This window comes from Macrotis lagotis, chromosome 6 (genome assembly GCF_037893015.1).
Source record: "Macrotis lagotis isolate mMagLag1 chromosome 6, bilby.v1.9.chrom.fasta, whole genome shotgun sequence".
NCBI classification, from domain to species: Eukaryota; Metazoa; Chordata; class Mammalia; order Peramelemorphia; family Peramelidae; genus Macrotis; species Macrotis lagotis.
The window spans coordinates 93,608,662-93,633,806 of NC_133663.1; the positions used below are offsets into that span (position 1 = coordinate 93,608,662).

The 25,145-nt window shown below is 36.2% G+C and overlaps 1 protein-coding gene across 3 annotated transcripts in view; it reads left to right on the forward strand.

The window, feature by feature from the left end:
- ENOX1 (ecto-NOX disulfide-thiol exchanger 1) overlaps window positions 1-25,145 on the forward strand; it is a 310,832-nt gene that overhangs the window by 109,275 nt on the left and 176,412 nt on the right. For all 3 annotated transcript variants that reach the window (XM_074191720.1, XM_074191718.1, XM_074191717.1), the window contains exons 4-6: window positions 6,061-6,234; window positions 7,465-7,671; window positions 11,594-11,827. In XM_074191720.1, coding sequence (XP_074047821.1) covers window positions 6,061-6,234; window positions 7,465-7,671; window positions 11,594-11,827 — 615 coding nt within the window. The remainder of the gene's footprint in view (window positions 1-6,060; window positions 6,235-7,464; window positions 7,672-11,593; window positions 11,828-25,145) is intronic.

A 25,145-nucleotide genomic window follows, 5' to 3' on the forward strand; every position in this document is an offset into this window, starting at 1 on the left:
AAACATTGTACATATACATTTATGTTTAACATATTTGCATATCAGTCATTTCATATATGAAGAATTAGGACTAAGGGAAGAGAAAGAATCTATGAGATAGAAAGAAAAAAGAATAAGAAATTTTTAAGAAGAGGATATAGTCATTCAGATTCTGTGTGATTTTTTTTTTTTTTTGGTCTGGATGTGAATGGCATTGTCCATAACAGGTCTCTCAGGGTCAGGCATAGAGAGATTAATTCCAGAACAGGGAGCAAGATGCAGGGAGTGTCAGTAGACTTCACTCTTTGACTCAGTCTGTCTGCCCAGAACTTCATTCTCTTATGATGGCTGTTTGCATTCACAAAACCATAGATCAGGTTTAGAAGGGATCTTAGACATTTCCTAATCAAACCTGTATCTGAACAAAAATTCTCGCTAAACCATAACTGATGGGTGGTTATCATGTTTTCAAGTCTCTCTTTGAAGAGAATCATTGAGAAAACCCACTACCTCTGAAAGCATTTCATTTCTGGATAGCTCTAATTGTAAATAAATTTTCCCTTATATTTCAGGCCTAAATCTTTTACTAAATTGTTCTTATTTATTCTCTCTGAGGTGAAGCAAATTCCTCTTCTATATAAACACCCTTTAGATATTTTGAGATTGCTGTCTCTACTAAGTTGGTTTTTCTCTAGGTGAATCATACTTGGTTTCTTTTGCTGATGCTCAGAGCCATGGTCATCAATCCTTTTACCTTCTCACCCCAAAGAGCTGTAACCAGAAATCAGATACCCAGACAAATTTAATAGGTTCCTTTTCTACTTTAGGAAAGCACTCATCCCTCCTGATGCATCTCTATCCTTATCCCTGGAGGGCCTTGGGCCATGAAGTACCCTCACTTTTCATATAGAAAATTATCTCAGGTCCCAGACCATCATCACAGCTCCTGGCTGCTCCACTTACCAGAGCCATATTTGTTTCTCCAACAGACCCCCATATCTTCCTTTTTTCTTTCTTAATTTCAGGAGCAAATCTTCTTGAGATCTGAAAACTCTCTCCCTTCCTCTCCCCTTAATTTTATGTGACTGCACATAGAAAATAATTTCCTCCTAGTACCCAACATGTCATTGCCCTGGGTCAAAGTTTTAGTCGCTCTGACCTAGTTATGATTCTTGTTGGAATTTACTTTGACTTGTCAAAATCTAGTTTCTTAAATGATTTTCTAACTACTGTTTTATTGCTTGGTTAATCTCTACAAGCTACTTGTACTTATCAATTGAAATCCTAATAAGTGCATGTAATATAAGCTCTGTGCATCAGTCAGTTCAATAAACAATTGGACTCAAGGGGTTTAGGAAAGGAGACCATCTGGTCTCCAAGTGCTTCCCCCTGCTCCTAGAGTAAAGGCATTTCTTGCATTAATGAATAAGGAAGATCTTCCCCAAGAGGCTCCATCTGCTTGCTAATAGAGAAATGGTTCCCACAGAATTAGGCATCTTGGTGAGATGTAGCCATGGTATCAGCAGTTGTTGTTATTTTCCTTTTCAAAGAGGACCAATGTCATCGTGGCTGATGTCTTGACTTGCAATTATTCCTCTTTCTCCAGTGGTCAATGGAAACCCACCTTCTCCACCAAATAGCCTCATTTGTTGGATGACAGTAAGGAAAGAAGCAAGCAAACATGTATAAAGTGTCTGCTGTGTGTTAGAAACTAAGTCAAGAGCTTTAAAAATATCTCATTTATTCCTTAGAACAACCCTTCAAGTGGATATTATTATTATTATCATCCCTATTTTACTGTTGAGGCAACTGAGGCAGACAGAGGTTAAGTGACTTTTCATGACTTACTCATCCAGTAAATGTCTAAGAATGAATTTTAACCTAAGGCTGATTTTGTACCCCTGAATCCAAACCCAGAGTTCAATCTACCACATTACTTAGTTGCCACCCAGGAGTCCCCTGGATTGTATAGTGCAGTAGTCATGTTTTATTGTTCACAGGACTTATAATCGTGAAGACCCTGTATTAAAATTCTGTCTCAGATACTTCTCTGCTCTGTTATTCCAACTAAGTCATTTAATCTTTGATCAAATAAGTCATTGAATCTTTTTATGCCTCAGTTGCCTCATCTGAAAAATGAAGAGACTGGACTCTGTTCTCTAATGGCCTTTCCAGTTCCAAAACTGAAGCCTAAGTTTTTAGTCCTTTATTGCTCCTTGAGGAGAGGGAATAAGATCCGAGCAACAATTTTACTATTCTTCATGAACTTTCCAACTATCCTGATTTAATCTTCATTGTACATTTTGTTTGGAGACAAATATATGGCATATGAAAACCATATTTTTCACTCTTCACTGCTAATCAGTTGTATCCTGATGATCATGAAGTCTTTGCTAATTACTAATAGGTGTTCTTCCAGTCTCTGTGTAAAAGGGATAAAATTTGTTGATTAACATAATTATGTCACTGACCATAAGGGAGAGCACTCTATGATTCTACTCCTAAACATACAATTAATACATGAGGGCCCATGATGACCATGTCTTCCCTGCATCTTCCTTTCTCTCTCAGAATTCTCAGCTTAATAGCATCTTGAAGTGTTGGCTGCGTCTTGATTGTTTCTCTTTCAAGCTTATTGCTTCCTTGCTGCTGCTTTTCAATGCTGGACCTATAGTAGAGTCCATAACAAATACTTATTAACAACCTACTATTCACTTTTTTTCAAGATTTTATTTTGAGTTTTACAATTTTCCTCCTAATCTTACTCCCCTACCCCCCACAGAAGGCAATTTGTCAGTCTTTACATTGTTTCCATGTTGTACATTCATCTAAATTGAATGTGATGAGAGAGAAATCATATCCTTAAGGAAGAAACATAAAGTATAAGAGATAGCAAGATCAGACAATAAGATATCAGTTTTTTTTTCTAAATTTAAGGTAATAGTCCTTGGTCTTTCTTCAAACTCCAGTTCTTTCTCTGGATACAGATGGTATTTTCCATGCCAACAGCCCCAAATTGTCCCTGATTGTTGCACTGATGAAATGAGTGAGTCCATCAAGGTTGATCATCACCCCCATGTTGCTGTTAGGGTATACAGTGTTTTTCTGGTTCTGTTCATCTCACTCAGCATCAGTTCATGAAGATCCCTCCTCCAGGCTTCCCTGAATTCCCATCCCTCCTGGTTTCTAATAGAACAATAGTGTTCCATGACATACATATACCACAGTTTGTTAAGCCATCCCCAATTGAAGGACATTTACTTGATTTCCAATTCTTTGCCACCACAAACAGGGCTGCTATGAATATTTTTGTATAAGTGATGTTTTTACCCTTTTTCATCATCTCTTCAGGATATAGACCAGTAGTGGTATTACTGGATCCAAGGGTATGCACATTTTTGTTGCCCTTTGGGCGTAGTTCCAAATTTCTCTCCAGAAAGGTTGGATGAGTTCACAGCTCCACCAACAATGTAATAGTCTCCCAGATTTCCCATATCCCTTCCAACAATGATAATTATCCTTTCTGGTCATATTGACCAGTCTAAGAGTTGTGAGGTGGTATCTCAGAGAAGCTTTTAGTTGCATTTCTCTAATAAGTAATGATTTAGAGCAATTTTTCATATGACTATGGATTGCTTTGATCTCCTCATCTGTAAATTGCTTTTGCATATCCTTTGACCATTTCTCAACTGGGGAATAGCTTTTTTTTTCAAATATGACTCAGTTCCCCTGTATATTTTAGAAATTAGTCCTTTGTCAGAAACATTAGTTTAAAGATTGTTTCCTAATTTACTACATTTCTTTTGATCTTGGTTACAGTGGTTTTGTTTGTGTAAAAGCTTTTTAATTTAAAGTAATCGAAATCATCTAGTTTGTTTTTAGTGATGTTCTCCATCTCTTCCTTAGTCATAAACTGCTTCCCTTTCCATAGATCTGACAGGTAAACCAGTCCTTGATCTTCTAATTTGCTTATAGTATTGTTTTTTAAGAACAACCTACTATTTAGAAAGCAATATGCTAATATCCAGAGAAAGAATGTTTGAGTCTGAATGGAGACCAAAATCTTTTATTTTCACTTTTTAAAATTTGTTATTTTTTCTTTCTTATGGGTTCTTTCCCTTTTGTTCTGATTCTTCTTTTATAACATGACTAATATGGATATACATTGAACACAATTGTTCATATAAAGCATATATTGGTTTCTTACTGTCAAGGGGAGGGAGGAGGGAAGATAGGAGGTAGAAAAAAAGCAGTGTGCAGTAAAAAAAAGTTCTTGCCTTCAAGGTTCTTATAGAAAAGGAACAGTAAATTATAAAATATAAAATAAAGGGTGATTATAGAAAGATCTAAGAAAAATGTAAAAAATTTGAGGAGAGAGGGAGAAATCAAAAGAAAGATCTTCCTCAGCTGAGGGGAAGATGAAATATGATGCAGAGAAGGTTTGTGACAGACTTGTCACCTGAGCTGGGCTAGGGATCAGGAGAAAGATATTAGCAGCCAAGAAGTAGAATAAAGGGGAAAAAAAGTCTTATGAATCTACGTTGGAAAGATAAATTGGATCAGATGATGGAAGGTCTTAAGTACCAGGCTACCTAGTGTGCATTGTATCCTCTAGGTTATAGGGATTCACTTAATATTGTTGAATGGGCAGTGAGATAGTCTGGGCAATAGGAAGGTGACTGGCAACTGGGTCAATTATGGATTAGAGAAGAGGGATAGTTAAGGTTAATTGAGACAGGTTGGTCCAAGTAAGGGGTGATGAGAGTCAGATAATGGGATTCTGATTGGAGAAAGAGGATGGATTCAAGATGTACAGTTGAAAGAATCTGGCAACTGATGAAAATGTTGAGAAGTATGGAAGAATCAAAGATCATGCCAAGATTTTAAGTCTGTGTGAACGTGTACCAGTAAATAAATAATTGAGGTGGGGAAATAATATCAGTTTTAGAGAGGATGATAATGAATTTACTTTGAGACATGTTGAGTTTGTGATATGGAAAGGATGGTATCCAACAGGTAATTGATGATGCAGGACTGGAGCTGAGAGGAATGATTGAACTGTGAATAAATGAACTCTGAATAGATATAATTACTGATCCCATGGGAAGAGAACTCATCAAAGGAGAAAGTACAGACAGGAAAAAGGATCAACTTATGTTTGAGGGTAATCACCTTTGAAGATGAGCCAGGGAAAGAGGAATAATGGACTTGAGTGGTAGGAGGAGACCCAGATACAGCTCAGAGAAACCGAGGGCATATCCTATAGTTGAGTGGTCCATAGAACTGTGCTATTGAAATGACAAGGGGGCTATGAAGTGAAAAACAAAACATAACAAAATAAGACATTGGGTTTGCATTTTTAAAAGCCTTGGTAACTTTGAACAGTAGCAATAAGTGGAAGTGCCAGAAACTAAATTGCTGAATTTGAAGAATAAGTGAGGAGGAAATAAATGAGGGGGGCATATAATTTTGTCTAAAATTGATGCATGAGAGCCATGGAGTGCTGTGAGCTACAGGGGCTGAAACTACTTGTTTCCAAGGTAAAAGGATTTGGCACTCCTTGATGATGTGATCATAAAGCAGGTGATCACAGAGCAAACTCCTCCAAAATCAAGGGCATTTGAAAAAAGAAGCCTACCTTGAAAGAACCAGGCTGACAAGTAGATTTTAGAGGGCCCTTCAGTACTAAAAGATATTCTTCTCAGATTCTGAGTCACAACACAATATACGTAGCATGCTGATCTTCTAAAATAGAAAATTGCATTCTATATAAGAGCCAGACTTCATGGTGCATGGGATTTCACTTTAATGGGTAGTATTCTCCTTGGCCTTATTAATAATGTTTGAATGATTTAACATTTCCTTTATATATAATTTGAGATTCACTATTCTCCATGAATGTGCCATCGAGGTGAGAGGTGGTAAGTTTTTTCTAATACCATCCCTCTGGGGTAGTTTGCAGTAACTTTACACCAAGATGAGTTCCTATCTGAAAAAGAAAATTCTTTTTCTTTTGTTATCAAAATACTACCAAAATTCATTTGAGTTTCCTAACCCAAGATTTGAATTGTATCTCTACAGATTCAATCTGCGTCCCAGGCTTTGACCCCAGTCTCAACATGATGACTGGAATCACTCCAATTAACCCAATGATACCAGGCATGGGGTTAGTACCACCACCACCACCCACGGACATGTCTGTCATCAAAGAAATAATTCACTGTAAAAGTTGTACACTCTTTCCTCCAAACCCAAGTAAGTGCTACTAGTGAAGAAATATTTGCTAATGGCTTCCAAATTAAATAAATAAATAAATTTAAAAATAACTTTGTCTATGTTTCCAGGTAATGACATGGGTATTCTCCTTTTGAGTTCTATGTAATATAGCTGTAAGCTCTGGGAGATCCTGGGTCTCCATATGAGAAGAAACATATGGTATGGAATAACTTTCTAAATCAAATAGTTGATTTGATCCAGCAGTGTTGCTGATATAGTAATTTTGGGGAATAGGCAGCCCCAGTTAAAAATCTTTTCATCCATACATCCAGACTAGAGGGCTAGCATTGAGTACAAAACAATGTGTATGCAACATGAGCCCTTCCATCCATCTTCACAAGTAGATAGAAAAACTCCAAAATGTATTTTACTAGATGGAAAAAGGAATTAACAGCAGATTCTTAGCCCACTTTTCTGGACCAAATTGTATTTAGTTGAAGGCCACAAATATTAGATAAACCAAATGGCTCACAATTTTTAAAAATATAAGTTAAGACACCATGTTTATGAACTTGAATAGCCATTCCTGTTTGTTGGCTTGGATTTTTTTTAATTCATATTAATCAATTTTTTGAACTGGTCTTTTCAGAGGATTGCTTCAGTAATCTGCATATAAACTAGGTAAAATGTTATGACTGTGTGCTTTATCTTTTACACAGCTTACCCCAAGTTTAATAGTTTGCTCATTTAAATGTAAATAATAAAAAAAATGGTTTCTTCAGGCTCTGGTGTTTCACAGCCAAGTAAGCATTCTGCAAGCTCTTAGGTTATGTTTTCTGTGTTCTAGTTTTCTGTTCTATTATCTGGCAACAAGACAAAGTAGATAACCAGCAGAGGTTTTTCATCATGTTGTCATTTCATCATGTTTTGTACTTCTCTGTTTTCCCCTTCCCTGTTTGCCGGGGCTTCTGTATTATGAAAGAGAAATGAAATTATGCTAACATTTGCTTTATCTTTGCTCACGGATGAACATGGCCATTCTACATGTAAGAATGAACACAGACAGTAAAAACTTGAGAGAAAGATAGAAGAGCTTAAAAATGATATAATCCAAGATAAATATAAATGGATATAAAACTATGAAATCCTTTTGGTCTTAAGAAGTTCTAACTTTTAGCCCACTTAAACTGCCAAAGGAAATGCAAATAAATAAACAAACAAACAAACAAATAAATAAATGGCAAAATATTTGTGCTTTGTTTTGATTAGATCTTCCACCACCTTCCACAAGAGAGAGACCTCCTGGGTGCAAGACTGTATTTGTGGGAGGATTACCCGAAAATGCTACGGAGGAAATTATTCAGGAAGTCTTTGAGCAGTGTGGCGATATCACAGCCATTCGGAAAAGCAAGAAGAACTTCTGTCATATTCGTTTTGCAGAGGAGTTCATGGTTGATAAAGCCATTTACCTTTCTGGTACTCTGCATTCTATATGTGATTTGGGGAGGGTAAGGGAAAGTTGGGGACATGTCCTTTGTTATGTTAATATTTTATCATTCCCTTTGCTTTGCTGCACCAAGAATAGCATTTCGATTTTGGAAAAGTGAAAAGGGTCTATCAAAAAAGCACTATGTGAAATCTGTGAATTTAGTCCTAATGCAATATGCCACCTTGTTTTATCCATGCCCCTGTCTTATTCTTCCTCATTTCAGGTTCATGTTTGTCTAATGGGCCATAGGTGAAAAGCATTATGATGTATTTTGGTTTTTGTTACTGTTATTGTATAGTGTTCTCTGGAATGCAATATACTTTTACCATAAACTGTTCACCTTTTAAGAAGTAGATTTACTCTTTAGGATGCCAAGATACCAAAATTAGAGTAATTTAATCATAAAAAATATTTCATGAACTTTAGGGTCAAATCTAATATTATTGAGATGAGTTTTGTATAGTCAGTATAATGTTGAATTTGGAATCACAAAGACCCAAGGTCAAATCCCATCTCAGATATTCACTAGCCATGTGACCCTACAACAGTCTTTTAACCATTATCTACCTCAGTTTCCTCATCGCTCAAATGGAGATTAATTATAGCTCCCAAAATTGTTGTATCAAATGATATATTTATAAATCACTCTGCAAAACCTTTAAATATAATATTTATTATTTCTACTAAATACTATTTTTGGAGACTGGAGAAATTTAATGTCTCTTATTTTCAGTTTTTATAACTGAATAATAAAGGATTGGAATATGTGATCTTTAAATTCATTCCCAGTTTTGAAGTTATAATCTGTCCATTAGGTGGTGCTTGTAATTTAGTTGGCCAAGTCTATTGATCTCTGGCTCTTTGGTATCAATTTTTGCAGACTTTTGAAGATTTTGCAATGAGATCTAATGTGGTCCTATGTATTGAGTTTTGGGGGTTTTGTAAATAGAGGTTAACAACAAAACTGTTATCAAATCAAAAACTGATGCCATTGTTATGGATAATGTCTTCAAAATATCACAATTTTTTCAAATAATAGTGCTGCACATTCCTTCTTATCTTTTTATCTCTTTCTTTTAACACTCAAAAATTTTTCATCTTGTTTCTCTGTTTTGTTGATTTTGGTATTCTGCCCATATATAAACATATGCTTCCCCTTCTCCTCCTTCCATTTATTTCCTTTCTCCTCCTCCCCAAGTTAAGGAAAGACTAGATCCTCTAGGCAGTGACCCTCCCTATCCCATCAAAACTGAAGGTGGATCAACTGATTTGAAGTTAATGGGGAAAGAGGGAAAAACTAGCTGAGAAGCAACTAGACGTCATTGCCAGATTTCAGCTAATTTCTGCAGGCAGCCCCTAATGGTCATGAAATTTCATCGCCAACCCAGAGCCTTGAGTTGATTCCAACACTGCAGAGACTATCCTATGCTAAATAAAGATATAAAACAAGTCTGAGGCATACTTATTCCAATCGGTCCTTAAAAAGGATGGGTGGGAAAGAATCTGAAGTCATTCCAAATTGTGGAGAGCACTGTACCAGAGACATAAAAGGTAAATAATCTACATTTATTGAATTTTTAAAACATGAAGTAACCTCTCTCATTCACTTACTATGGTCATATGGAGGTTTAAATGATAATACTTTTAAAATAACAAGTTCATTTGACTAGCAAATTTTTCATTCTCATCCTTTAATTTCACAAAGATTTAGTTTATCTGATTTATGTAAAGAAATTGTTGCTCCACTGCCAGCAGGGCATGTGACCTTGAACATGTTATTTAACATCTCTGCCACTCAGGGCAGCTAAGTGGCATAGTAGATAAAGCACTGGCCCTGGAGTCAGGAGGACCTGTCTTCAAATCCAGCCTCAGGCATATAATGCCTAGCTGTATGACCTTGGGCAAATCACTTAATCCCGTTGCTTAAAATAAAAATAAAAATATCTCTGCTCCTCAATGGACTCTTTTGTAGAGTCCATTGGTTTGACTAAGGGATTTCAGTTTGACTAAGGAATTTAGGAGACTCCTTTCTGGATCCCAATTTTGAATCAATTATAAAACTAAAAAAATATATAAATGAAGATAACTTAGTATCAAATTTATTTACCTGACAGAGATTTCTTCCCCCTGCCCCCAACCTGGATATTTCTCATTTTTGATAAGATCCACTTCTGTTGCTACCTAACTCCCAACTGACTGACTATGGTACCCATTTTCTTTCTGATTTTCTGTCTTCTAAAGAAAGAGTGAGCAGAAGTCTGGCTAATCTCTTGTTTAAACAAAGGAGAAGCCTTGGGAAGATCAAAGAGCCAAATTGGGGAGATGGGGAGGGAAAGGGTGACAAATTATACATGGTAGGCTCTACAAAGTTCAACCCAACCTCAGTTTGGGAACATTTCATAGCTGAAGGCCAACCTAATATTAGTTTCAATATCAACAGGGGCCCTTTAAGGCTTCTGATGACGTTTGGGTGAAAGGGAGCCCTGTTTTGTGAACCAGAGATATTTGCAAAACAATCTTCTGAACATGGGCACAGGGGAAGATTTTTGGCTAGTAATCTAGATTGGACAGCTGGACTGCTCTTAGGGATTCTGGACTGTGCTCAGCTGCTAAGTGTGGTGTGGGAGGTGATTTAAATGGCTGACATTCTTCCTAATTACTTTTTTTTTAAGACTCAAGTTATCTACAGCAGTGAGAAACATTTTTACTTTAATATTACATTTAAAATTTTTGTAACCCAGATGGGAGAATCACTTTTTTTTTAAATGTTGCCTTTTTTCTCTCCCTTTTTCTTATGCAGTAATTGACACTGAGGCAAGAAAAGTTTAATTTGGGGGAAGAATTCAGTGTGTGAGGTGCAAGTTGTTTAAGACATTTATGACTTTGGAAAGGTTCATGAAATGCCCCATTTGGGGATGAATCTTACCTGGGATTTCCAACTGAGTTTGAATTCCCAAGCTTTTAATATTTGTACTGAGTAACCTCACCTTTTTTAAAGTACAGCTCATTTGCAGCCCCCCAGACTTTTCCTTCCCTGCCTCCCACATTATAAGAACGCCTCTCTCTCACTTCACTGCTGGGACCCAGTTGACTTCATTCAGTGGGGACCTCAGTATTTGGTTTGAGGAAGTCCAGGGATCCCAAAATTGAGTTTCCCTTCTGCATTTGAAGTCAAGTTGCCTGGTTGATTTCAGACCTATTTGTGTTGATTTCTGAGATCAAGTTCATGCTCTAATCCTTGTAAACTGGGTAACTCACAGTAAATCCTCTAAAGATTTCCAGGCCCATTTCTGATCTAACTCTGCTCTGCAGAGCTGATCCAAGCACAGAACTCCTGTGGACTTCAAAGAGTTGCAGGAGCTATTTATACTGAGTTTCATGCCAGATGATCCATTGTGGGGCCTTTTAGGATAGCTTTTTGTTAGACCTCCTGGTTGAAGGTAAAATATTTTTTTTCCTGAGCATCCCTAGATGATAAGTGGAAATAAAACAACATTGTCTAAGTGCTTTTGTAATTGTGGCTTTTGAAATAGCAGAGAGATAATTGAAGCAAGACAGCACATATTCTAGGGCAATGAAGTTATGGCTCAGAGGTTCACATACCATGGAATTTCCATCATGGTAGATAGTTAAAAATAGAATAGGCAGTGGTTTAGGTAAACTTCTCCTTGGAAGTAAGAAGCTGCTCTATGTGACCTCTGACAATTCTTTCTGCCTCCGATGCTGTTCCAACTCTGCAGTGTTGTTGATTGACAATGCCTTGGTCTCTCCTTCTAGAAGTGGGGAGCATGATAATGGTTCCCCACCCATGTAGCAATGGTTCTGTGCTCTAAGGCCTTAGAAATAAGGTCTTTTCTAATCAGTAGAGAGTTTTGTTTGTTCTCTAACATGTCTGTTCATTGGTTCTAGGTTATCGCATGAGATTAGGCTCCAGCACAGATAAAAAGGACTCTGGTCGCCTTCATGTGGATTTTGCTCAGGCCAGGGATGACTTTTATGAATGGGAATGCAAACAGAGGATGCTGGCCAGGGAAGAAAGGCACAGACGCAAACTAGAAGAAGACAGGCTTCGTCCTCCCTCCCCTCCAGCAATAATGCATTATTCTGAACATGAAGCCACTTTATTGGCTGAAAAGCTTAAAGGTATTGAGTGTCTCCTTTCTTTTTTTTCTTTATTTTTTTTTACCAGTTTATACCACCCAGATATAAGCCTAGTCCTGGTCAACTGGCATTTTTCTTTTCTCTTCTTTTATTTCATCCGGAGGAAGGATGGTAAAAAATTATATTTCCAACTTTAGCAAATCCTTTGTGTTCACCATCTTGATTAGTCGTAAGCATTTTTCCAAACAGGAAGCACACAGAAGAAGCAATGGTGTGTGAAGCTAATTCTTCTCCATCCCCCCTTGCAAACACCACTCTGAAGGCAACTTGACTCATTACTAGAATTCTGACTCAAATTCTTCATGAAAATGCATGCTCAATGGGAGTTCACTTTAGATGGGGAGGAGGCCAGGCCCTTGGTGCTAATGGCTCAGTAGAATGTTGCTATTAGTTTTCCTGCTATGCATCTCTCTCATCAAAATGCAGCCTACTCCAGTGGACCAGGTCATGGTGTTCCAGCAAATCTTTTAAGATTCTTCCTACAGAACAATGATTCAATAATTTTTTATGGATGCTGTGAGGAAGCATAAAAGAAATATAAAACATAGTCACATAGTCTGATCCTGCCCCCAGGCTCCAGAAGGGCAGGTATAACTAGTACAAGAAATAATTAGAAAGCAGTATAGACCTAGAGAACACTGAGAGGATGCTCTGAGGTGCTGACAGGAAGTATTCAATGAGTCTAGAGAAGGGCATTTAGAATGGTGATGGAAAGTCTAATGGGGGCCAACTTAAGAAGGATGATGAGGATTTGGAGGAACAAAGAAGGAAGGGATGGGATTAGAAGGGCAAAAGGATCCAGGAACCATTCATGTAGAAATAGAGGAAAGAACCCTAGATTTTAAGTTAAAAGTTCAAGGCTCAGATTAACCCTCCACTATTTTTACTCTGTAACCTTGAGCAAACTGTTATAGATATGAAATTCTCATCTATAAAATGAGGAAGTTGGATAAAGTAGTCTTCAATTTTCTATTCTAGCTAGTTGGGTGGTTCAAGGGATGGAGCTCCAAGGCTCAGGAAGACCTGAGGTCAAATTTGGCCTCAACAATTTTACTAGATGTGTGACTTTGAATCGGTTATAACTGTTTACTTCAGTTTCCTTAATTATACAATGTGGGTAATAACAGCACCGACCTCTCAGAGTTTAGGTGAGGATTAAAGAAGATGACATTTATAAATCACTTAGTAACAGGTTCCTTCCCTTCTAGCAGTGAATCCAAGGAACCTGTGATCTTTCCATTTTTGCTTTTCTAATTCAGAAACCCAAGATGGGAAAATTGCCTTTGACTAAAGGGAGTGGGGTTGAGGCAGGGCTCAACCTTGTGCAAAATAGTGTGTGAATTAATGATTCTAAAGAGGATTGAGTACAGTAAGAATCCAAGACTCTTCTTATTTGCTAAGGAAAACTGGCTTTAACCTTTAATGATGATTCTTTATTATTTAGAAACCTGAGAAATTGGTAACATTGATCATTTGTCCTAGATAGATGCTCTGATGAGGGACAGAGAGTCTCTTATTCACATGTGGACAACCCATGCACACTATCAAAGATAATATTTTCTGGCTTCGTATTTGAGTGTTTAGATTTATACTTGAAAAGATCAATAGATGTGAAGTTTCTCTAATAACTTATCTGAGTAGGTTACTTTAAAAAATTCTAAATATTTTATTTAATCAACCAAAATCTTCTTTCTTACCTGCCACTTTATCCTATCTCCCCACCTCATTGAGAACAAAAGAAAAATAAAACCCAATACAAACATACATAGGCAATCCAAACAAATTTTAAAGAATTACTTAGCTTCAAAAGTCTTCTATGTCTTTGGCTGGGGGTGGGGAGGGTGTGTGCAAGAAGAGTGTACATTCAGATACATCCTGTTTAAGACTGGTGAAAGCCACCATGGGCAGCTGCAATGGCTTCACACTGAAACAAAAGGTTGCATTCAAAGCATGATGTTTTAAGGGTTCTCCCGGACTCACTGTTCTGGTCTCAAAGGACATGGGTTCAAATACTATTAAGGATTCTTAATTACTTGTCCCCTTGCACCATTGTCCCCTTAATTTCCCTAGGCTTATTTCATCAACTGTGAAATAAGAGAGCTGAAGTCTATAGTTTCTGAGGGTACTCTGATCCTAAAAGAATCCTTTAGGACACTATAAACAAACATTGGATATCTCAGAGACAGACAATAAAAGTACACCTTTTTCATTGAGGAATAAAAAGAATGAGATGAATGGAACAAATTCATTCCAGTCAGGAATATTTTACTGTGAGCTCTGTGCTCTGAGTTTTTTAAAAAGAAGAAGAAAGCCGGTGACTAAGTAGCAACCATCCCAAATTTAGTTTCTGGTGTACTATACAATCATATTCTGCACAACAGACTGTTTGTATTCCTGCATGTCCACACCCAGGAGTGACAGCTTGGAAAACCACTTCTCACAACTAGGTTCTTTTCCATCTCAGTTTAAGGTGATGAAAAAAATGAGTGTGTCTTTTTTTTCCATGACCTCCCCAATCTGGGTATTACACCCAAACTGAGTGCTTCTACTGCCCAATGACATTTTAGAAAAACAGACCGAAAGTTTCCAAGGGAGCAGTACTTGCTTCGTCTTTTTAGGGCATCACAAATTGGGAACTGAATTTGGTAATGCAATTTGCAAAGCTTGCCATTTCCAAACTATATATTTGTATAGATGAGTATAATTTGCAGAACTCCGAAGCTGTACCTTTGCCAAGTACGGTGTGATCCCCTGAGAAGAGAACAGATTGGAAATTTAAATAGATGGAAGATACAGTAGGCTGAACTGACTGGGGATACATCTTAGGCAAGAGTCAGGTAATATGGAGTCTGACAATTCCAACCCAAGTGCAAGCTTGGAATATAAACAGCAGTTAATTGCTTAGGAAATTGGCTGGATCACTGAGAGGAAACCCACCCACCTTTCCTTATAACACTGAAGAACCAGATGATGAGAGCTGGGGTAACTGGTTCCCCAAAGATGATTTTAGTGATAAGGGGATATTTAATGTAGTCAAAATCCAAGGTGAAGAGAAGAAAAAGTCTAAATAGAATCTGCAGAACACTTAATTGGATTTGGATTCCCCCCCCCCCCGAAAAGAGGAAGATTTTAAACACAAAAGGTTCACTGCTAGTACCAGAGCATTTTTTAACGTTTTTATATCAGATTTTCATTTTTTTTCGAAACATGCTTTTATCCATTTTCTATTTACATTTTCTTGTTGGCATCCATCGTGACCCCATACCCCTAGCCATAAGTACTGACCAGTAGCAGATGTAAAAACACAATTTTCCAGTAGTGACAGGTGTTAAAAATTCTCAGCACTTGGTGATAGGGCAACCCAATCCAACAGAGACCTTGCTGAATATGCCAAAAACAAACACATTTAATTTTAGCTTTATTACGTGTATGTCTCAGAATCACCCAATTTTTCTTACATTGATACAGATTTTTAAAAACTTAATGGGAACCCAGATGATTGAATTGAGAGTGTTTTAAGACCATTCCACTTAATGAAGACTGACTACAAAGTAACTGCTTACCAACCTAAAAGTTTACAACTTGGCTTTGAGAAAGAGAGAAAGAACTCAATAACAGCATAATTACACTTTATTGGAAACAGTGGTACCAGCCAGATGAGATAATGAATTTCTCTGTGTCTAATATAGAACATCCACCCCTGGAGGAAGCCCCTGTTTGGAGTGTGAAAGAAGGAAGAGATTGATTAGACAGAGAGGAAAGATTACAGTACTAATTCACTGGGGATTTCTTTTTGTAAGGGCATTTATTTTTCCCCCCTTTTGGAAAGCTTCAGCTAATCTTTCATTACTTAAAGTGGAGAGTTTCTTTCTGAAACAGGTATGGTTCTAACAAGTCATTAAATCCTAAACTGAAGGTCTTAAGTTTTCCTGGCATTGCCATTGAGATTTCCTGATAATGTTATCTGGACTTCAGGAGCCTGGATTGGAACCAATAGTAATCCATAGAGAATTACCCTAATTTCAATTTCATATGACACAATCTGATCCTTTAAAATTCAAGGCAGGGAGAAAATGGTGCAGGTATTTTTCTGAAAATGCTGTCTATGTTTATGTGAAAGTAAATACTCCAAAAGCTCATCTGTTCCCCTGCTAAGGAAGAAGGGAGAGAGACAAGGGAATAATCCTCCTTGATAGTGAGTGACCTTCATAGAGGAAGGAGTGGGTCATTTTGAATAAAATTTATTGGTCATTCCAATCAGTCTGCCTTATGGATAACTCCATTTTCTCATCTTTTGAGGTATCTCAAAGTTTGAAGAGACCTCAAAGATCCTAAGATTTTATGATTTCCAGTTGGAAATACATTAAACTATCCCAAACTCCTAATATAAATGAATAAACTGAACCCCAGAAAGGCAAATGACTTGCCCAAAGTCTCTCACAGATAAGTAGCAGATCATTATATGAGTCTATATCTTCAGATTCCATATCACTGCCTTATTCGTATACCACAATGCCCAGAATGTCTGGAGCCAAGGTTTCAGAGAAGGCTAACCCAACAAGTAAGTACAGAATTAGATTTGAACCCCAAACTTCTGACTTCAAATTGTCACCTTGCTTTTAAGATACCTATGATATAGGCAGTTCCATAACCTAATCACCACCATTCACATTCAACTGAATAATGCAAAAGTTGAGATACTCTCTAGCTGGCCTGTGAAAATTCCCTAAAGTGGAGCAGCCTTTACCTGGTCATCACCAATACTTCCCCAGTATTCTTAGATCAATAAGATAGAGAAGTGGGAGTAGTTCTAAGAGCCATCCTTAATTCTGCTCCAAATTTTAACTTTACTCTAAAGCTTGATGGAAGTTAGAGTGACTGGTACTTTGGGGCATTTTGTGTGTGTTTAATGGGATACTTTGAAAGAAAATAATATAATTATAAATAGCTCACATTCATGGAAGTAAGGTTTTCAGATTGAGAAAGCTCATCCCTTACCACTGTCCCGTAAGATATGTTATGTAAATATTACCTATATCATGCAAATGAGGAAGCTATCACCTCTGCAGTTCAGGGAAATTTGTGATTTTGCCAGTTATTTAATTACTTTTATTGTTATTCAGTTGTGTCTGACTCTTCATGAACCCATTTGGAGTTTTCTTGGCAAAGATACTGGAATAGCCATTTGTTTTCCAAATCATTATACAAAAAGGGAAACTGAGGAAACAGGAGGCAGGGACTTGCCCAGTGTCACCCAACTAGTAAGTATTTGAGGTCAGATTTGAACTTGGAAAGATGAGTCTTCCTGACTCCAGACCTGGCACTCTACCACTGCCTCACCTAGCTGACCCACTTACTAAGTGACTCCAATACATCTCTTCTGACTCCATATCCATTGAACATCCTTTCCAGATTACCAAGTACCAACCTTCCTGTTGTTCATACTCCAAAGCAATTTGTATAATGCATAATGGAGTATTTTTGTCGTCTGTGTTTTTCTCCAGATGAAAGACACTCCAAACAGACCTCAGCAGATTTATTTTTCATTCTCGGCATGGCTCTAGTCAGGAAGTCCTGAGTTTGAATCCTGCCTTATATACTGGAGCTGTGATCAGTAGTGTATTGAACCAACACTAATAGGATGGAGAGATCAGGTTACTAGATTTTCAATAAGAACATTTACTCCTCAGAAATCATCCATCTTTACATGTTAATTTTTTTGTTGATTATCAAGACTATAATCAATATTAATAATAAGATTAAACTTAGATGTTTCTCTTTCCCCACAAGTCTGATTATTTAAATATTTACCACCACATGCTTATATTGTTATATGAATAGAACAATAAATAGTTAATAATAGATTGAGCTCAGAACAACAAATAATATGTAAATTAATAGAACAATAAGCAAAAAACAATAGTTTAAGTTCAGTTGGAGTGAGGTATAAGAGCTGTGTGACTTCAAATTTTCCCATTGCCCTAAAGATGCCTACGATATAGACAGTTCCATAATTGAACTACCACCTCTCTCACATTTACCTGAGCAACCCAGAAGTTGAAAGTTGTGTGGGCTTTCTGATACCCCGGCAGCCTACTAGCAGCCTGCAGCTACACTGAACTCATCTATTTACAAATATTCTCTCATTTGATCTATTTAGACATCACTATAGATCACTATAGACTGTCTCTTTTTATATGCTTAGTGTTAGCACAGAGCCTGTCTTTACAGCAGATGCTTAATAAATATTGATTGATCCTTATGACCCTCCTGTGACATAGGTGCTATGACTATCCCCATTTTACAGATGAGGAAACTGAGGCATATAAGTTAAGTCTGTGTAATCAAAGTCACACAGATAGTTTCTAAGGATGGTTTTTAACTGAGACCTTCCTAACTCTAAACCTCAAACTATACTCTGTGCTGTCAAGCTGCCCAGGTTCAGGGAATAAAATCTTCCCTAAAATAAGAGTCCTGATGACTGTGCATTAATATCAATAATGAAAACTGATATTCATATCACATTTAAATGTTTGAAAAGTGTTTTATGTCCATTGTGTTTTTCACAACTCATAATATGCCTATCTGTGACCCTGGGCAAGTCACTTGACATATGCATGCTTCAGTTTCCTCAATTGTGAAAATAATAATGGCACCTCCCTCCCAGAGATGTTGTGGGGATGCAATGAAATGTTTGTAAAAAGCACCTGACTCAATCTCTGGCATATCATGACTGCTTAATAAATCCTTATTCCCTTTCTGCGTTTCTGACTCTTTCTTTCTCTGTCTCTGTCACTCCATCTCTGTCTCTCTTTCCATCTGTCTCTCTCATTTTTCTGTCTCTCAGTCTCTGTCTCTATATCTGTGTCTCTTTATGTATTTCTCTCCTTTCTTTTCTGCTCTCCCACACAATGAAGTCATTATGACAGAATTACAGTGTGACTATTGGAGGAGTCCTCCAGACCTATATAAATGCCAGTTATCAGTATTAATATTAACCTGAAATCACCAGGTCTCAGAATCCATAACATTATAGGTTATACTATAACAACCATTATAGATTATACTATAACCCACTCTAACACTGCTGACAAGTGGTCATCTAGACTATGCTTGACCTCTTCTCTTTTTTGGCACTTCTCATTTTTTATTTTTTAACCATATGTTAATTTGCCTATCTATGTCACTCAATATTTAGTTTGCATTCTCTTGACCCAGGCAATTTCCAAATAAAATATTGCTAACTACTTTTGAATGGAAATGGGGGGGGATGTAAAAAAAGGAGTATCTGGATAAAGGCAATGAAACTCAAATTTTTAAAAAAAAAAAAAAAGCAGATAGGATAGAGTTGGTGAATGAACTAAAATTGTCCAAGTCTCCTCAGGCAGGAATACATTTATATGGAATGGTACCAGGGAACAGGAGGTTTTTCTGTGAAGAAAAGAAGGAAGGAATTGAAATAAAGCATAGGACTCAGAGAAAGAAGGGATTTAGTGATCATGTAGCCCAATCCCTTATTTCACAGATAAGGAAACTGAGTCTCAGATTGGGAAAACAATTTGTCCAGCATCAAACATCTAGAAAAGCATTTTTAAAATTTAAATTGGGGATTAAAAAACATTTTCTGACTTTTAAGTCTAGTGTTCTTTCTACTGTATCAGTCTGATTGTGTTGATAAGAGAGCCAGCAATTGGGAATAAATCCAACACACACACACACACACACACACACACACACACACACGACCTCCATCCTGTATTCCAGTCTACAAGCTACCCTCATATGACAGTATTCTGTGTTTTCCCACTTGAGTCTATTGTTCCTACTGCCCTTAATTTATACTTAGCATTTTGTCTTGCTCCTTGTACATGTATCATATAATGTTGCATACTATAATGATTGGTGTTTCTGTCTCAATGCACTATAAGCTTCATAAGGGTAGAGATTATATCTTGTTTAAACTCTAGATCTCTTGTTTCTTAACTTCTGCTTAAACAAATGAATAGATACAGACATTCTGTAAAAAATGATAACAATTCTTGAATCTATTTGTCTGGGCAAAGTTGAATAATCGTTACTGGTTGAATTCTTAGCTTTCTCCAGGATCATCTTAACAAAAGATACAAAGAAATTAATTAACTCATAGGAAACCATGCAACATAAACCATGCTATATTAGCAGAAAGTGTGTGCTAATAATGAGCCATAACCTCATAAAGCTTAAATTCAAGAGAATCCTTGAGTTGAAGGGAATTTGAGAAATCACCTAATTCATCTCCTTATTTAATGTAGGAGTCTCTTCTCTTATACTAACTCTACCAGTTTCCCTCAGCAATTACTTTCGAGTTACATGGTTGCACAACTTAGGACACAACCCATTGTATTAAAGGATCCATGGCTTCCATGTCTGTGATCTCATCAATGGGGGTTTGATTTAGATCACAACCATATCTTCTCATTCTGTGCTATTTTTTTTCATGATTATGTATTGATTTTATATAAAGGACCCATTCAGAATGCTAAAGATTTTTTTTAATTTTGAAAAGTACCAATGGAACACCATAGCCATGCATCAGTTCTTCCTTTTTTGTGGGATATAACCAATCCATCTCTTTATTATGATATTATTCATGAGTTATGTATAACTGTTCCTCAGTACATTGTTTTCAGCTTGTGTTTTTTTCCTGGCATGGGTTCTTAGCCTGTCCCAATCACTTTACCCAATTTTTCCCTCCTAAGCATTTTTGTTTTCCATAAGACTCAACAGTATCTAAAGTTTTAGATTCCATAAGTCCTTTTATTCATAATGACAGAAATCTTGAAAATTGTTTCATGTTCAATCTATTTGTGCTCTTTCAGTCAGCTGCATTTTGAATATTCTGAGGTGCTGGTGGCTCATTTGATTCTCAGTCCATGGTTTTTTATGGTTTTTACTTTCATTGATTTCAATGTTTCATAAAGTGATGTTGCACTTGATAAGGATATTGTAATTTTTCAGCATCCTGCTTAAAGTTGGTATTTCCCTTGCCCATGATATCTCCCCCTTGACAGAGATAATAATAGTTTCTGATCCTTTTTGATTGTAACTGCTTTACACTGAATAAACTTTTGTAGGAAATGGTGATACTAAATGTCAATACTTTTGTCTTTGTTTTTTTTTCATTTCCCTCATCTGATTTATTTGATTAAGTCAAGTTCATGATGTTGCAGTTTTTCATGTCTTGTTATCTTTAGACTTTTTTCCAATTTGATATTGATGTTTTCCTTTTAAAAATTAGTTGATGTATTGGTTGCAAACAGCTTTGACTTTCAGATAAGTAACTAATAACTTATTATTTATTAAGTATGATTCATTTATTATTTTATTTATTATTTTTGTTTGTTTACATATATACTTATATATGTTAGCTATTGTTGTTATTTAGCCCATCATATCTGACTCTTCATGACCCCTTTCGGGGGTTTCTTGGCATAGATACTGGAGTGGTTTGACATTTCCTTCTCCAGGTTAGATGACAGATGAGGAAGCAGAAGTAAACAGAGTTAGTTGACTTGCCTAAGCTCACAAGCTAGTAACTGTAGAGGCTGGATTTGAACTCAAATAGTAGATGAGCCTTCCTGATTACAAGCCCAATGTTTTAGCCACTGTGCTGTCTAGATATCTATGTTAGCCATACCTAACATTTTTCAGCCCTGATTGGAAAAAGTTTTTCATGGAATTGGTTTATTACCTATTGACTCTCACAAACTTGAGCCTTATTTTCTAATATATATTGTTCTGTTTTGCATTCAAGTCACTGAATGAATTATCAAAATGTATTCTTTCAAGCTCTTGACAAGTTCTTAGAATTTCTAGAACTTTGATCCACTGGAACAGATGTTGATATTTTATACTGATCTTTTTTTTTTTTACTTCCTGCAAATGACCAAATGCCTCATGGAATTGTGACTCTTGTTGCTTTGGGCCACATGATGAAACCAATTCCACCAATGTTTTTGTTTGCCTCTCCAAGAAGAAAACCTATGAGAAATCTTGTCCTTTAAGCACAAATTTTTTTGTCAACATACCTCTTAAAAATAATCAATTGAGGACTAGACACAATGCTCCAAGTGTCTTATCAGTTCAATGCAATATCATTATCTTTCCCCTTTTTTTCTGGATACTATCCTTTTTTTTTTACTAAGAACTGCAATTATTTTTTGCCAACCACATAGCACAATATATTGAAGCTAGAAGGAAAATTCAAAGCCATCATGTTCCATCCACAACAGAATAATAATTCCCTTTATACTTATGAAGCCTTTGACTAAGACCTCCAGTGAACAGGCATATATTGCCTCCTAAGGAACCCCTTTCCACTTTTAGATAGCTCTAGTTGTTCAAAAATTTTCTCTTAGTTCTAAATCTGCTTCTTTGTAATTTTTATGCAATTACTTCCAGTTTCGCCATCTGGATTCAAAAATAACCAGTTTAAGCCTTTTTTCTGAACCATGTGAAAGCCTTTTGCATATTTGAAAATATTACTCATATCTCCTCTAAGTTTTCTATTCTCCAGATTAAATATTCCCAATTCTTTTAAATAGTTCCCCTATGACATGAAATAAAGGACTTTCGCCATTTTCCTTTCCTTTCCAACTTATCAATGTTCTTTTTTTTTAAAGTAGTGCTCACAACTGCACAAAATACTTTTTTCCTGACTGTCATCTCCATATTTCTGAATTCCACCACCACTCTCAGTGTAGAATAAGACTGATTGCATTGCCTTTCTTGGCTTCCATGCTCTAATCATCTTGAACAAATAGTCCACCAAGTCATAACAGTTGCTATTATAGAAGTGATAATTTTTTTCACTCTCCAAAGTTTACAAGGTGCCCCATGTAAATTATCTCTATTGAACCACATGACCAAGCCTGGAGGAGGGGTATAATAGTTGTTATTATCTTCATTTTATAAACAGGGAAATTGAGACCCAGGAAAATTATGTGACTTTAACTGCTAAGTTTCAGAGACTGAACTCAATGTCAGGTCTTCCTAACTTCCACCTCCCTTAGTGCATCAACTATGGCTTTTTGCTTCTCATTACAGAACCTAGAGATCATTTATAGGTGAAGTGCTTCCTAGTTGTACCTTTCCTTCTCCTCCCCTACCATTTACTTAGGAAGTTGATTTTGTAATCCAAATTTGAATCTTTATATTTATACCTATATATATATATATGTATATATATATATATATATTTACCAATTTATTGATAAAATATTAAATAGAACTAAGCCAAAAATATGTATAGATGCCCTGATACAACAATGGAGACCTTCCCCCACCCCCATAAAATACACTCAGTCCTTTAATGATCATGTTTTGTATCCAGTTACTCAACTAATTCCAAATCTATCAATGTAGCTCATAACTCTTCATTTTCCTTTAAGAATAGCATGAAATAATTTTTGAAAGGCTTTTCTAAAATCTAGTTAATTTATATCAACATATATTCACTCACCTATCAATTTAATACCACTGACGGTAATAATGACAATAGGAATGAGACAGCATTTGTGAGAACAGTTCTCTATTAGGAACAAAATGGGAGGAATGGAATCTTTACTGATTTCCAGTGAAAGCTAAGTTTGAGTAGCACCCCAGAGTGAGTAGAGATGTGTTGTCATTGCCCTTTTTATTCTATACTTTGTCTAAAAATATCAATTTATTAAAATTATTGGAACATTAAAGAAATTTATTAAATACCTCTCATGTTCAGAAGACTTTACCCAAGTGCTAAGAGAGATACAAACTAGAGGAAAACATGAAACTTAGACCAGTAAGTTATCAGAACCTATACCTAGAATGTATAACATCACATGATCAATGTTTCAGAGAATTATAAAATAAAGTATCAGGTAAAGTCAGAAAAGGAAAGTTGTAGCCAAATTCAGGGAAAAGTTTGTGAAGAAGGTGATATTTAAGCATTATAAGATAAATAGGAGATCAATAAGAGCAGGAAGAAAGAATAATAACAGGTGTTAATAAAGGTTGGCGAGAAAGTATATTTTGAAATCATCATGTACCTCATTTTGACTAGAGGTGTGGAATACTTGGAAAGTGGGTGGGGGGATAACAGAACAATACCCTTCAGTGTTTGGGGTAGGAAGACTTTCTTGATCTCACTCCCTGGTCAGAATTTTCTGTCATTTGCTTAACCACCAAGCAAGATTGGCTGAGCAAGAGAAATAATTACCTTCTATTCCTACCTAGGGGATGATCAAATAAGATAGGTCAGAATTCCTTTTGTTGCAAAATTGTAGAATTCTTTTTTCTTTTTATTTGCTTCATTACATGAAAAGGAGCACACGGATTTCAGAGCCATGAAAGCTCTCTTACTACATTGACAATTCTCAAAAGCCAGACACTGGGTTTCTATGGCAATGAAGAGAAATTTTTCTTAAATATGAAGAAAAATGATGAAACAACTCTTGACTCTTAAGCCACAACTAGAAAATTAAAAGAAATAAATAATTTATATGAAAGAGGATCCAAATAACAAGAAATAAAAGAGCATGAGGCCACATTTAGTGAGTTTAATCATCAATGATTATGTTAGAAATAATGGTTAGATTTATTATTTCTCATTTGTTTAAGTTGTAACATTCCAAAATGATTTTGAGAGATGACTCCAGCCTGGATGATGACTCCTTTTAGAAGGGCATTGATTATTCTATTTGCCCTACCACTCTCTCCCTCCATATTTGGAGTATATCAATCTCCCTTGCAAAGACCTGAAAGGGGAATGAGAGGAGAGTGGGGGAAAAAGCTCAGTTGAATTAATATAATTTAATTATAATTGTCTCAAATTTTACTAATTCAATTTTGTTTAGCAGTTTTCTTATTAACCATAGAATACACATCAAGGAATTAATCATAATAAAAATAAAGATTAAGCTATAGATGGGAGTTCCCAGTGAGCAATTAGTAGATTAAAATTTATTCTGGGAATCTATTTTCAAGTTATCTCTTTCCACTGATGGAAGATATTTATGTCAGCTCAGGGTGCTCACTGTTTTAATTATGTTAAAATGGTTACTTTTCCTCACTTTTGAAATTAGTTCTTAAACTAACTACTTCTGACTGATTCAGAAAGAAAAGTATCTTGGTTCAACTATGTGATTGATTTAAGAAGACACCTAAAATTCTCTAGCCCCTGATCACCTGCTGGCTGTCAGCAGTAGGCTGCTAATATTTAAATACTTTTGATGTAACTTAAAACCCAGTGGGCCACAGGAACAATCTGGAGTTTAAAATAGTT